General features: G+C 38.1%; 2 protein-coding genes across 2 annotated transcripts; both read left to right on the forward strand.

Annotated features, from left to right (window-relative positions):
* The first annotated feature begins 9,130 nt into the window (after positions 1–9,130).
* Positions 9,131–9,790, forward strand: LOC115817892 (claudin-4-like). The gene has a single exon (XM_030781041.1). The coding sequence runs from the start codon at positions 9,131–9,133 to the stop codon at positions 9,788–9,790; it is 660 nt and encodes a 219-aa protein (XP_030636901.1).
* A 3,752-nt stretch (positions 9,791–13,542) lies between these two features.
* Positions 13,543–14,190, forward strand: LOC115817886 (claudin-4-like). Its single transcript, XM_030781036.1, has one exon. The coding sequence runs from the start codon at positions 13,546–13,548 to the stop codon at positions 14,188–14,190; it is 645 nt and encodes a 214-aa protein (XP_030636896.1). The 5' UTR covers positions 13,543–13,545.

Here is a 14,190-nt window from a genome sequence, read left to right on the forward strand (position 1 = left end):
TGTTAAGGTGCATGACTGCATGTGTCACATTTAGCTGGTTATTTAGTTTTGGCACAGTTAGTCCTTCATGCAGATGGGTCAAATGAAAATTTCTCTGTTTTAAACTGTAATTACAGTACAGCATATTAAAAATGAATGAAGGTAAAGTGACCATAATAAGGACAGCTCTTTCCAGGGGATTTTTGTGATCACATATTATATTGAAAAAACTGGTTGGTTACAGTTTAAAAACATACCATCAACATGTTCAACACACTAAGTAGTACATCTGTGTTTGAAAATAAAGATTTCTGTGACCGCTGTTCTCAGAGTGCTGATAATAGGCCCTTGTTACTCTTTTGCCTGGTGAAATACAAGAGAAATAACCTGGGAATACTCTCAGGGGACACCCTAGTTTCCATAGAAACAGTTTCCCTAGCATGAGCACAGGGATGTTTGATTGGCTTAGTCATTACAGTCAGGGGGAGGTGCAGTAAGGTGCACCTATACCTACCTGGACCTGCTCTACCAGTTACTGCCCCTGAAACAGGTAAAAGTTAGCACCAGTGTTTGTTGAAACATGTTAAAGAGAACAAATAGAGAATTCAAGACAATGAATTATACCAACGAACGTATGATACATAGACAGACCTGATTAAGTCCATGTGCTGTGAGCCTTATTGTTACAGGAATCTATAGAAAGAAGAGGCATAAAAGTAAATATTTACATAGAAGTGACTACAAAGTAACATTTCAGTATTGAGAAGGACACCACGCATTCACTAAAACAACTTGGCAGCCAGGGGCCTGTACTTTCCTGGCTTCTTTTCAAGAGCCAATCCTTAGTCCTGTTGATATTTGAATAGACTTTTGGTGGCAGTGTTTAGCTGGCTGAGTACATACAGTACGTAATCTGAAGTGTTAAAGATATGCCAAAACTAATCTTGGTAGACTTTTCTTTAAATTCCGTCTGTGGTTCCTCACTGGTTCCAAGTATTATTTCTACTGTCTACATGATGAAACACTAGTCTATCTAGTAATCAATCTTTTTAACCCACTAGCCAATTGAGAGCCTTTTGTTAACTGGGAGGTGTTACAGAACAAAAGGCTAATATCATGTTTTTCTGTTGTAGGCAATTTTACAAAATGGCTCGACACTCAAAACATTATAGTTCTAGTCTACATGATCCTTTTTAGTTATAATTCAGTATACTTTAAGTGACTAAATAAACATAATTAGTTTGTAGAATTTATATAATAACTAATAACTATAAATAACTATAACAACGAATTTATAGAACTAATCCCTTCATAGCACACAACACAATACGCCCCTGAATATGATGTCATGGGCAAAATAGTTTTGTAAGGAATCACAATGTCATAATCAGGTACTTTTTCCTAAGAATCACCACACAGGAAGTCATGACAATAGCTATAGAATTTTCACAAGTACATCAGTTTTCACTTTACATATCAGATCATTTAATGTAATTCAAAGCCAGACTGAATACACCCTTCCCTCATCCCTGTGGTAAGATGTTATCATGTGGTGTTAACTGAGGACACACCTGTAGTTGTACCTGTTGCCATGTCTTTTTTTTTTTTTTGCTGCTAATGAATTAATAAATTGTTTCAGAGCAGATGACCAACCTCATGCTCTTGTAAAGATCAGCTTGCACATCCCTGATGAATCACCATTTTCTAGTTCCAGAATTTGGCAGTGTCCAGGGAGTTGCCACGTAGTGACAAACTAAAGGCCACAGAAAAAAATAGATTCAAATGCAATAACAGAAGACTGAAGTTTCTGAAAACATAACCAAGTAATATATAATCATTAAATATAGGTTGAACAACCAAACTGAACTCTTACAAACTGAGAGAGAAAAAAAACAACGCAACAGACAACAATGAAAGTCCTCCCACGGGCTGTTGAACATACACTAACACACATTGACTTCAAAAGCAGCAAACAATTAAGCCCTATCTTGTGTTCACACAGTCATCAAAATTGGTGTGAAACAAAAAACAGAAGTACCTCAAAAGAATGAGAGCAAAACAAAGTAGCCACACACATGAACACTGAATCTTCTTGGCTGTTCTCCAAACTCCACACCCACACATTCAGAGTATGCAGTTGGAGTGTTGCGGTCAATGAGTGTGGCTCTAAAGAAACTGGAGAGTGAAAAACTGACCAGAGTCCCCAGATTCCTGTCAAGCATGCATGGATGCATGAGAGGTATTATGCCATCATGTAATTTGATCTGAAATCTTGCCAAAAACACTTTGCAAAGGTGGTGCTAACAACATTTATAACTAGTGGTATCGTGGATACTGTGAAAAGTGAGTGTTAAATTTAGTTTGCCATAATATCACAATAGCTGTCATAATAGCATATGGTAACATTAATTTCTACATAAACAGACTGGGTAAATCAATAAATAAAAATAAATAGATTTAACACTAAATGGTTTCACAAATGAGTTCATGACAAAAAAAAATCTGATTTGAAAGCCTTTGTACACATACTGAGTGGATGTTTCTCCCTGAAAGTTACAGTTGTCTTCATGTTATGTAAAAATGAGCAAGTTTCATGTCCCATCTCCTGAGCTCCTACAATTTGCCAGAGATGGATACTGAAATTCCACTTCTGGGAATGTGATTATTCTTTTATATTTCTTGTCATTATTCTTCCTTATTTTTAGTTACCATACACAAATAACCATTATACATCTATGAAGGAGCTTTTCTGTAAATCCTTGTGTAACATTTTCAACACATTCTAAAGAGTTCTGTGTTGCGTTTGTTCCTTTCTTTCCTTTACAGGAAATCGGGCGTGTGTGTGCCATATAGGGTCACAACTGTGAAGCGAGATAAATAATGACAGACTAGATCAAGAGAGAACATGGCATGAGAAGCCTGAGTATCACAAAGAGTTCTTTGAGAATACCATCTCTCAGCTGACAACATACTTTTTACAAGCTTGTGCGCCCTCTCTTCATTCTCCAAAGAACTAAAATTCTCCAAAAAAAAGTTTCTAAAAACATAACCAAGTAATATATAATCATTAAATATAGGTTGAACAACCAAACTGAACTCTTACAAACTGAGAGAGAAAAAAAACAACGCAACAGACGACAATGAAACTCCCACGGACGACAATGAAAATACCATCTCTCAGCTGACAACATACTTTTTACAAGCTTGTGCGCCCTCTCTTCATTCTCCAAAGAACTAAAATTCTCCAAAAAAAAGTTTCTAAAAACATAACCAAGTAATATATAATCATTAAATATAGGTTGAACAACCAGAGAAGCCTGAGTATCACAAAGAGTTCTTTGAGAATACCATCTCTCAGCTGACAACATACTTTTTACAAGCTTGTGCGCCCTCTCTTCATTCTCCAAAGAACTAAAATTCTCCAAAAAAAAGTCACAAAATACAACACACTGGTGACATTATCTATGCATAGAAATCTAGGGTTGTCTACAGAAGCTTGGGCATCACTGATTTTCTATTTTGCCAAAGAGGCCAAAAAGATCCAAAAACTCATAGTCATTTGTGCTACTAAGAGAACTAAGAACAGAATCAAAACAAAACCAATTTTTAAAAATTCTTCAATGACTTTTCCCTCACTTTTTTCCTTTTTTTTTGTATGATATACAGATGTAACAACTTCAACTCCTCCCCCTTCAGGCTCCGCCACTCAGCATTCAGCGTCACTGGTCTACTAATCGGCAACTTAATTATCCTGCACCTATTTTCTGTTTATTTAGCCTTAGTTTGATTGTACATAAAAGTCCCTGCTTCTCCGGTTTTTATTTGCAAAGTCTTGTCATGCGTATATTTGAGCTAACTACCTGTTTAAGACCAAGTCTGTTCCACATTTGGTAAAAACCCTGCTCATGAGTCTGTGAAAAACTCGTCTTGTTCCTCTGTTCCTGTTCCTGTTTGTTGCCAATTTGTTGCACTCAGCCCTGTCTACCTGATGTTGTGTTCACCCTAATCCACCTTGAAAGCTTTTAGCTTAAAGCAGTATTACAAATTGCTCTAGATTTCTCTTTTTCATATTCACTGAAGATATTATAACTGATTGCCTTTTTTTGTGTGCATGGAGGTGTGCACATTTCCCTGTCGAGTTCATTTGCTATACAGGTTCTATGGGTTCTATGTAGAAACTTATCAGTTTATAAAACTACTTTTCAAATGTTTCAATTCTCGTTAAACCACTGGCTCTCAGAAGGTATTGGGCTTCACTTTGCCCATGTGTCAAGTCAACATTTTGACCTGTGTTGGAACTATGTGAAAGGCATGTCAAATTTAAATTTGCACTGCTCACCACAACTGATACTCACTCTCACACACACTCTCAGTCCTCCCCCCTCTCCCCCTCTCTCTCTTTCTCTTTCTCTCTCTCTCTCTCACGTATACACAAGCAGACAGATACACAAACATCTAGAACAGCCATGTTTAAAACATTCCACTTAGCCTTGAGTTGGTTCCGTGTAACCTCACTATGTATTTGCATGTGGCTTAAACGAGGACAAAGCAGCGCTCACGTGAAAGGAGGAAAACCAGGCTTAAATGCAGTGATGAGGAACATTCAACTCTGTGCTCTCTGCTGACCGAAACTTATTTATTGAAGCCATTATGCCACACAATCACATACCATAAAACTGAATCCTGACACTTGTAGAGGGAAGTATTATTTTATTTTTACAGATCTACTGTAAAAATCTTATATTACTATGAACACAGATGGGTTTTATATGCTAAAAGAATGTTTTTTCACATCTCAGTTAATAGATGATCATACCACATGCCTCCCAAAAAACAAACAAACAAACAAACAAACAAACAAAAGCCTTCAAAGATATGTAAAACCATTTATTCCTTAAAATTCCAGCTTTAATACATCTAATGAGGGTTTTCTGTCCTTGTTTATTCAAAAGTAGCTTTAGCATCATTACCTAATGCCTTTGAGCACCGTAAGGCCACTTTCTGTTGTTTTTGTTGTTGTTGTAAACGTCAATGATAAACTTCCACGTCTGAAATATTTGCACTGCACATGTTTTATATGCCATTGTTCATTCTCCATATTAAAAGTTAAATTTTGCAATTCAGCATTTGGATTTTTCAAACTTTTGAAATCAGTGTTTGAATATCAGTGTTCAAATGTAAACTAGAAACCATCCTATCTTTCTGCTGTACTATAGATTAGATGTTTCTTATATGCTTGTTTTGGGAGGAGCTGAATGTCTAAGATATATATAAGTTTACATTAGTGTATGCACAGTGCTGATAACAGTTTTAAGTTTTCTTAAATTGGCAGTGCAACAATAATTAATTTGATAACTACAGCAATGAAATGAGCAGACACAGTTATATTATCTACAAATTCAAAACAAATCCTTGTTCATATGAATGTTATCTTATCCCCTGTACATGATTAGTGCACATGAGTTGATTATGGTGATAATGTTAAAAGATTAAGAGGGCAAAAGCTGATCATTCTAGCAAAAGTCAGCATGACTGTCACAGTTATTCGGAGAAGTTGGATACATGCGCTGGGCTAAATTTATTTCAAACCGTAATCCAAATACAAAGTCAAAATAGCAGAGTTCAATACACACATAGCAGGCTGTTGTACGTTCAACACTAAATCAAAGAAAGGCAGAAAACAGGCTAAGGTTGAAAACACTAGACATGCTTGGCTAGGTAGGAGCAGCAAAGTTGATAAGGCAAACAAGGAATAGCATGGCTATATATTCCAAGTTTTCCCTCAGACAAATGAGAGACCTCACAAAGGACACAGGGAAAACTTGGAATATATCTATATATATATATATATATATATATATATGTAGATGAAAAAAGACAGTAAATAATGATGTGCTTGACTGATAATGAGATAAACCAGGCTCTGTTTAGCCAAACAAGAGGGAGGTAGAAACAGATGCATGACAAAGACACTGGTAAATGTAGCAAACTGGTTTTCACCCACCATTACAATGTGGGGGGTGACCTCTGATGTAAACGCATCCAGGTTTATTCTGATTCAGGTACAGACATGTATCTCTGATGTGTCAAAGCTAAGTTTGCGCCAGTCACTGTTACAGCATTAGATTCAAATTTAAAGAATGAGGACAATACACAACCAATGACTAATCCATACTACATAGCAGTTCAACCAGAGTTGGATGTTTTGATCCAAAGGTCCCTTAAATGCTTTAAAAAATAAAGAAGAACATAGCATAGAAGAATAGGATAAAGGAAACTTTACAACTTTTGTTGACAGTCCAGGGTAAACTTGTGCTGGGCCAATCTGTGATGTGATACAATGCACAAAAGGTAAGCAGGCTATTGCTAATGCATAGCCATAGGTCTTAAACTCTTGAGCCCTCTGTCTCAAGGGCTCAGTCTACTTCAATGTGAACTACAGGCAGGTTGCATTACACTCTTCTTTATCATAAATGTTCTGTAAAACTCTGTCAGCGAGAGAAAACTAAAAGAAAGATAAAAGCTGCATGTTCATAAATGTAAAGTTCATTTTCTGGAATACTGACTACTTAAACCATAAGGCATTAAATCAGTAAAAAAAAAAAAATAGTATGAAATCCTTCAGTCAAACAGAGATGGTTTATTTGTCAGTACTGCAGATTTTGTATAGCTTGTTCAGTTCTTAGCATCATAAGCACTGTTATCCTTGCCACATATCACACTGGATTATAGCCTTTGCTTGGTCTGGATCTGGTTTGATCTGGTGGCAAGACAAGAGCATGATATAGGCTTTAACAAAGCCACATTTCAGCCAATTTTCAGCCACAGTTTATCAGGAACCTGATACTCGCCAACTTCTCATTAAAGACAGCTTTCAACTAGCAATTTCCCAAATGTTGGCCAAAATTTGCCCAAATACTTGTGCCAGCAAAAAACAAACAGACAGACAGACCAACAAACAAACAAACAAAAAACTAATGTACCTAAAACTGGCTAGAATCACACTGACAGAAGACAGAATCAACAGAAGTGACCCACATCCATATTCTCTTTGGATTGTGATGCTGAAGTATTTTGTTTATGGTGTGGCTCTGTGGGTTTGCAGTATCTGTCAGGTTCACAGTTGCTTTGGTATTTTCATATTGTGCTATTATCGAGATGAAACTGACTGACGCTACTCTCTTGCTGATTTTGTGCTGGACATCACAGGACAGTTTCGATGGAACAAACGGATGAATAGCTTCTCCACCCACCAGAGGAAGTGACCTGTTCAAGTGAATGACAATGCCATCTCTCATGCAGTATCATTTCCTCAACTTTCCAAGGTTACAATAACTTACCTCTACAGATGACAATCTCTAAAGCCACATAAGGGTGTATGTGGTGCTAGTTATTTATTTCTCCAAACTGCACTATTCTCCTTTTTTTTTTTTTATCTTTGTCCCACACACTGTTTGCTATTTGCAAGTGCATACAAGATATGAGCAACGGGGTCAATAATACAGTACATATTAAATCTCACGTTTCATCGAGTCTGCTATGACAACTATGTGATGTCTGACCACTTGTTCATTTGAACCCATTTGAGTTCGTTTTAACTTGTCTATCAGAGTTTCCCATATCCTTACACACAGTATGTATTTTAAAAGGCAAACAACAGGAACTGCTAGACGAACACCCTTTCAGTCACCCACACATGAAAGACAAATACTGATATCATCTAACTGTCTTTGGTGTGTAGTTGTGGTGCTTTCTACATTACTACATTAACTTCTACATAAAATATTTTGCAGTCTATAATATAAAAACGCTTCTGTTCAGAACTTACAATCACAAGATGAAATATATAGCTTTTATGGGCATGCAGTATTTAAAGTATGTAAGTTATTAGAAAATATTTAACGATTATAAAGTGTTGATTTTTTTAAAATTGGTTTTCCATGTAATCTAAAATTATTTTTGTATACTTTTAACTTTAGAACCCACAACTGGGCAAGCTTTAAAATTACTGACTGTATATACAGAGTGGGAGAGATTGTCACTCTGTGAGTCTACTGTATCAAAGACAATAATAGGACCACTGTGTGTTAATTAATGATGGGGCTAATGTGTCTTTATGAGTGAGCAGATCGATAAATATAGTGTGGATTAGGTCACCTTTTGATCCTCAACGGTTTCATTCTTGTTGGTATCATCTTGTTGGCTCCATCTTGTTAGCTCATGTCAACTGATCATCACACAATGTCATATTGGTGGAATTTACAGTTGTGATTACATTGTGATACTTTTAATGTGCTTGGAATTCGGTCGACGTGTTTCTGGGAATCACAACTCTTTAAAACATTGACAAATTTAATCTAAGTAAATGTTCTCTTTCATTTACTTAGATTACATTAACTCATTAAAGGTAACAGAAACAAAAGTACCTTTAAAATATAACAGGGTGTGTGGATGTTACTCTAAATGGTGCAGCCAAGGCGGGTATTGGACTGTTTAGTGAATGTTTAACAGAACAGGAGCATTTTGAATTTGTTCAGCTCCACTCCTTGAGGAAAAAAGGAGTGCGGAGGAGGGAACCATTCCTATTATGAGAGATCAGTGAACTACCATAGGGCGTGGAAAGGCATCAGTCTGCTTCTGTCAGTTTTAGAAAGCTACCTCCTTTTTTTATTCTGCAGCTAAGCATTAACTAACACTTAAACACACACTCCTTCTCACATTCATTACACATCAGTCTTAACAAACAGAACACAACCTCATCCAGCTGGGGCTAAAGGGCAAAAGCAGTACCTTTTTTATGAGGATGCATAGCCTATGCCAGCTATAGACCTTATCACCTGACGTAAAAACTCAACTGCTGGTCAGTCCTCCTTTTCTTTCTTGCCATTAAGAAGAAATTTCTGGATAGCTCCACAGAAGTGTAACCGTTTCTCTTGCTATTGGCACACACACGCAGAGACACACAAACACTCCCCGTCATCCACATGAAAACTGCTTAAGTGATTTAGAGAGAGCTGACGTGAGTGGGTGAATTGCTGCTTAAGGACCAAAAAAAGTAAAAAAAAAAAAAAAAAGGAGAGAGGAGGGAAAACAGAGAGACAGACTGAGAGGAAGAGCGAAAGAAAAAAAAAGAAAGACTGAAAAGGAGGTCATGGCTGCATTTGGGTTGGAAATCCTTGGAGTGACTCTCTCGGTTCTTGGTTGGGCTCTAAGCATTGTGAGCTGTGCTCTACCCATGTGGAGGGTGACGGCGTTTATCGGGGCCAACATCGTCACGGCACAGGTCTACTGGGAGGGTCTGTGGATGAGTTGTGTGTTTCAGAGCACTGGTCAGATGCAATGTAAGGTCTACGACTCCATGTTGGCTCTGCCCCAGGACTTGCAGGTTGCTCGAGCCCTTACTGTTGTCTCCATCATCATGGGGTTGCTGGCGCTTCTGGTGTCTGTTGTCGGAGCCAAATGCACGAACTGCATTGAGGATGAGGCAACGAAGGCTCGCGTGATGATTGGTTCCGGCGCTGCTTTCATTGCAGCAGCCATCATGATGCTCATTCCTGTGTCCTGGTCAGCTCACACCATCGTCTTGGAATTTTTCAACCCCTTGGTGGTCGAATCACAGAAGATGGAGATCGGGGCTGCGCTGTACATTGGATGGGCTGCCTCTGCACTTTTGATGTTTGGAGGCTCCATTTTGTGCTGCAGCTGCCCACCGAAGGAAAAACACATGAGGTATGCACCCGCCAGTCGTATGGCTTACTCTGGCCCTCACTCAACAGCAACCACCACTTACCACAAGAGAGACTATGTGTAAGAGAAATAAATGTCTGAGAGGAACGCAGCAAACATCAGTGATTCCTCTCCTCTCTGTGACATCATGTCATAACAGAGAGCAGCAGGATGGTTAGATGTACGTGGAGTGAATGAGGCTTAGAACTGGTTTTACCTCTCCCCCATTTTATTAATGTTTTCTTTTTGTGTGTGTGTGTGTGTGTGTGTGTGTATGTGTGCATGTGTGAGGCTTTGCTCATCTGTACAGTAACGTGATGGTACGCACCAACTACATTAACACTGTCAGTTCGGGAGGTTTCTTTTCTACATTCAGACAAGTCTTTTTGTCAGTTCTGCTCTTTTGGTAACCATGATTAATCAGTTTGTGCAATATTTAAATTGCTTCTTCAGAACACACTGTGCCAATGACAGGTTTAGGTTGTGTAAATATACCAGAGTAAGTAGACAGTGCAAGCTCAGTTTTTCTGAACATTACCATTTATCCAAAGATGCGCTGAAATGAGCAAAACTACTGCAGTGTGAAAAATTTGTTGAGCTCATCTGTACATTCTCACAACAGTTGTTGCTTCAGACAGCCAATGACTTCTTGATGGACTTATCAGAAAATACTCAACAGATGGCCATATAATCAACAGAAAATTACTGTTTATAGCTTAATAACATTGAATTACTGCATATGATCATACTGCTTAATGTTTATGTGTATTGAGGTTTAAAGTGTGTAATACTGCTGAATCCCCAGAATGTTCTGATGAATTTTTATTATGATGTACAATTTTTGCTTTTTTGTTAGTTGTTTTTTATTGATATATGTGTAAAAGTATCATCTGGAAAAATAAAGACACCTGATTTAAGAGGAAGAGACATGTGACTGTGTTGTAAATTAAATTCGGCCTCAATTCTGTCTACACGTCTTTTGAACTTGTCACAAGTCACCCTTGCACCTTTGACTTCACACACTGATGACTGAAACAGGAACAGACCTTAGTTTGAACCTTGTTTTTCATATTTCTGTAATCCGAAACACAATCTCAGACAGAAATACATATGACCTTTTGAGATGTTTTCCCTGGGCGTATTCACGCAGAGGAGGAAGTGCATTATTGGATATGAATTGTATGGTTCAAGGCAATGCTAAACATACATGTCTCATATTTACCTCTGCATTAAATCACGTACTGAAGAAAACAGGATATTTGTGACTACAGGGGCTCCTTCACTTCTGGCTATTTAAGATTATTTACACTGCCTGAGCTACACTGTTTGGTTTCAATGCATATTATCAAATATATTTTTATTTTTCAAAATGCTGGGGCATGATACATTATGATTTGAAATATAGACATAGAGAAAAGTTACTAAAAAAGTGAACAAATTCATTGTCATTTCATTGGTTTAGAATTCTGGTGTTCAGTTGATTGCAAACTTTGGAAAATGTCAGTTAATAATGGAGGCTTTGCTTTATATTTTAGACATTTTTGTTCTGTGAAAGGCCTTCCATGCCACTGCATGACAACCAAATCAGTTTTACAGTTCAGACTGTCCTGTGTTTATATAACACATCACATCTCAAAAACAAGCAAGTCCACAACAACACTGGGTTTGTCGGTCTGATTAAAGACAACAGTGAGCACCTATAAAATCAAATACGCACATAGTTTCATATAAAAGTTATCTGTTGTCTTAGTAACATCAAAATTTGCTTTTTCAAAACCTTTGCTGATTCACAAGGTCTAGCATATATTATGAGACTTTCAAAGGGCTAAAGCTATTTATTGCCTCACATTTAAACACACAATCACTTATCCTGTCAGTAGCAGAAGTTTGTATATTCAGTGAATAGGGAAAGGAGGTTACCTTGCTTTGTCAGCCATCAGAGGATTTTGAGAAAATTCCTACAGACACTATTTATTGTTATTGCTATATTAAGCTAGAATGAAGAAGACTAAGCGTTAAGATCTGATTTTGAAGACTTTTGAAAACCTGTGACAGTAAAACTACAGCAAAAATCCATTAGCATACACTTGGCTTTACTCAGATTTGCAAATTAATTTGTTTTCTTTTGTTTTGTTTTTTTTCTATTATTTTTAAGGGTGAGTGGATGGCGGAACAAACAATTGTTATTTGCTGTCTGTCAATGTTCCAAAATAGTCATGACTACATAGAAGAACTGATAACTGTGTCCTATATTTAGTTGTGTTTGAACACAAACATCACATTTTCAGCCATGCTATTGGTGTGGTTGCACTGTTTTGTTTACCGCTATTAACTAACTTTTAACATTGTTTAACAGCAAACAATAACTTTTAACTTCTGCCTAGCTACTTCTATTTACCATTGTCTACTGAAACTCTTCAACACTTCGAAAGCTAAACAACTACTGACAAAATGTTTTAAATGTTTATGTGAAAACTCTAAGCCAGTACCTCAAGTCCACTATTAGTACTGTCCTTTTTTTTTCAGACAACTTAGCTTTAGCAGTTTTGATCAAACCTGAGTCAAAGGTCATCCTGAAAGTGAGTAGCAATAATGATCACACTAAAAAAGAAGGAACAGTCTTCGACAGACCATGTCTAAGGTTAACTGTGAACTTCCCTAATATTAAATGCCTTTCATCCTAGGCTATTTTGCAACATAATCGACACCTGTGTCACAAAACAAGTTAGTGACGTCCCTACAGCACCTACTACACATACAAACCTTCATTTATTTCCGAAATGATCAGATTTAAATAAAGAGATGATTGAGCTAAAGTGTGATGAAAACTGTGACTGTAACTCAATCACTTGTAATGAATAATCATTCCTTCGACCTTTTTTATGTTCAATAAAATTGTTTCCATGTTGTTATCTTTAGTATGTGGCACTCTTAAGTAAAACCAACTTTTGTTTTTGCTGTTTATCTGTTCATCAGTCAAAGCAAGATACAGGCTGGTGCTGGACAGACATCACTGCATATAGAGCATTTTTTGATGACAAATGTGCACATAAGGAGAGGGATTACAACGCCAAGAATGATTTAAATGAATAATTATTTAGTAGTTTTTGCTATTTTCATGGAAACGACCAAAAGTTATTACAATACACAATTAGCAGACACATATTATATGAGATATCTGCGTGTTATAAATAAAAATATGTGTATGTGTATGTGTATGTGTATATGTGTGTGGCTGGGAGGGGGTGGGGGGATTATATGTGTGAATATGAGTCTCATGAGTTTTCATGTTATGTCAGTTTAAGATGTCAGTAAAGTAGATAAACCAGAAAAGGATTAATCCATATGTGCTCCTGGCTCTGTGTTTGGTTAAGCACCTGTTTTTCTGCTGTTGGTTGGAGCAGCCCTGGAGTAGGTTTACAGGTGAAACCCAACACACTTCCTTTGTCCTGTTTCCCTGGTGTCCATCCCTGACAGGTGTCGTTTTTGTGAGGGTAACATGGAGCCTCTACGCCTCCTTCCTCATGATGTCACTGTGCAGAGAGCCTCCTCCTTCAGCTAGCTCCCCTGGGGATATAAATAGGGTGCTTGGTTGAAAAGCAGCAGCATCACCACACCACAAAGCCATACAGAGACAAAGAGATTTGAGTTGGTTCCTCTGCCTAGAACAGAGTTTAGATCTTTCAGACTTTCTCTGACGGAGAGCCTAATTTTCCTAACAAAAAGCGTGGCTTACTTTCGGCAGACTGTGCCACTGGACTGATATTGCATTTACTTTTGCTGTAGCATTTGCCTTGGCTTTTTTTGTTTCAGAAGGAACTGCACACTTAGAGAGAAGCTATGTCTATGGGGCTGGAGATTGGGGGCATTGCCCTGGGCATACTTGGCTGGATCCTTGCCATCGTCAGCTGTGCCTTGCCCATGTGGCGTGTCAGCGCCTTCGTTGGGGCCAACATCGTCACAGCCCAGACCATATGGGAGGGTTTGTGGATGAACTGTGTGGTCCAGAGCACTGGGCAGATGCAATGTAAAATCTATGACTCTATGTTAGCTCTGAGCTCTGACCTCCAGGCAGCTCGAGCCATGACCATCATCTCCATCATACTGGCCGTCCTGGGTGTGATGATATCCATCATGGGAGCCAAGTGTACCAACTGCATAGAGGAAGAGGGGCCCAAAGCCAAAGTGATGATTATATCCGGCATCATGTTCATCATTGCTGGTATCCTCCAACTAATCCCTGCATCTTGGTCAGCTAACCAGACCATTCGAAATTTCTACAACCCTCTCACTCCAACCGGACAGCGCCGTGAGATGGGGGTAGCACTCTATATTGGCTTTGCAGCAGCAGGTCTTCTCATTATTGGGGGTGCCCTGCTTTGTTGCAACTGTCCCCCTAAAGAGCAGAGGTACAAACCCCCCAAGATGGGGTATTCTGCCCCACGGTCCACCAGCGGAGGATACGACAAGAAGGATTACGTTTGA

This window comes from Chanos chanos, chromosome 8, assembly GCF_902362185.1.
Source record: "Chanos chanos chromosome 8, fChaCha1.1, whole genome shotgun sequence".
In the NCBI taxonomy this organism is placed as follows: domain Eukaryota; kingdom Metazoa; phylum Chordata; class Actinopteri; order Gonorynchiformes; family Chanidae; genus Chanos; species Chanos chanos.

Coding starts and splice junctions, on each gene's coding strand:
- LOC115817892 (XM_030781041.1), top strand. CDS start 9,131: ATGGCTGCATTTGGGTTGGAAATCCTTGGAGTGACTCTCTCGGTTCTT.
- LOC115817886 (XM_030781036.1), top strand. CDS start 13,546: ATGTCTATGGGGCTGGAGATTGGGGGCATTGCCCTGGGCATACTTGGC.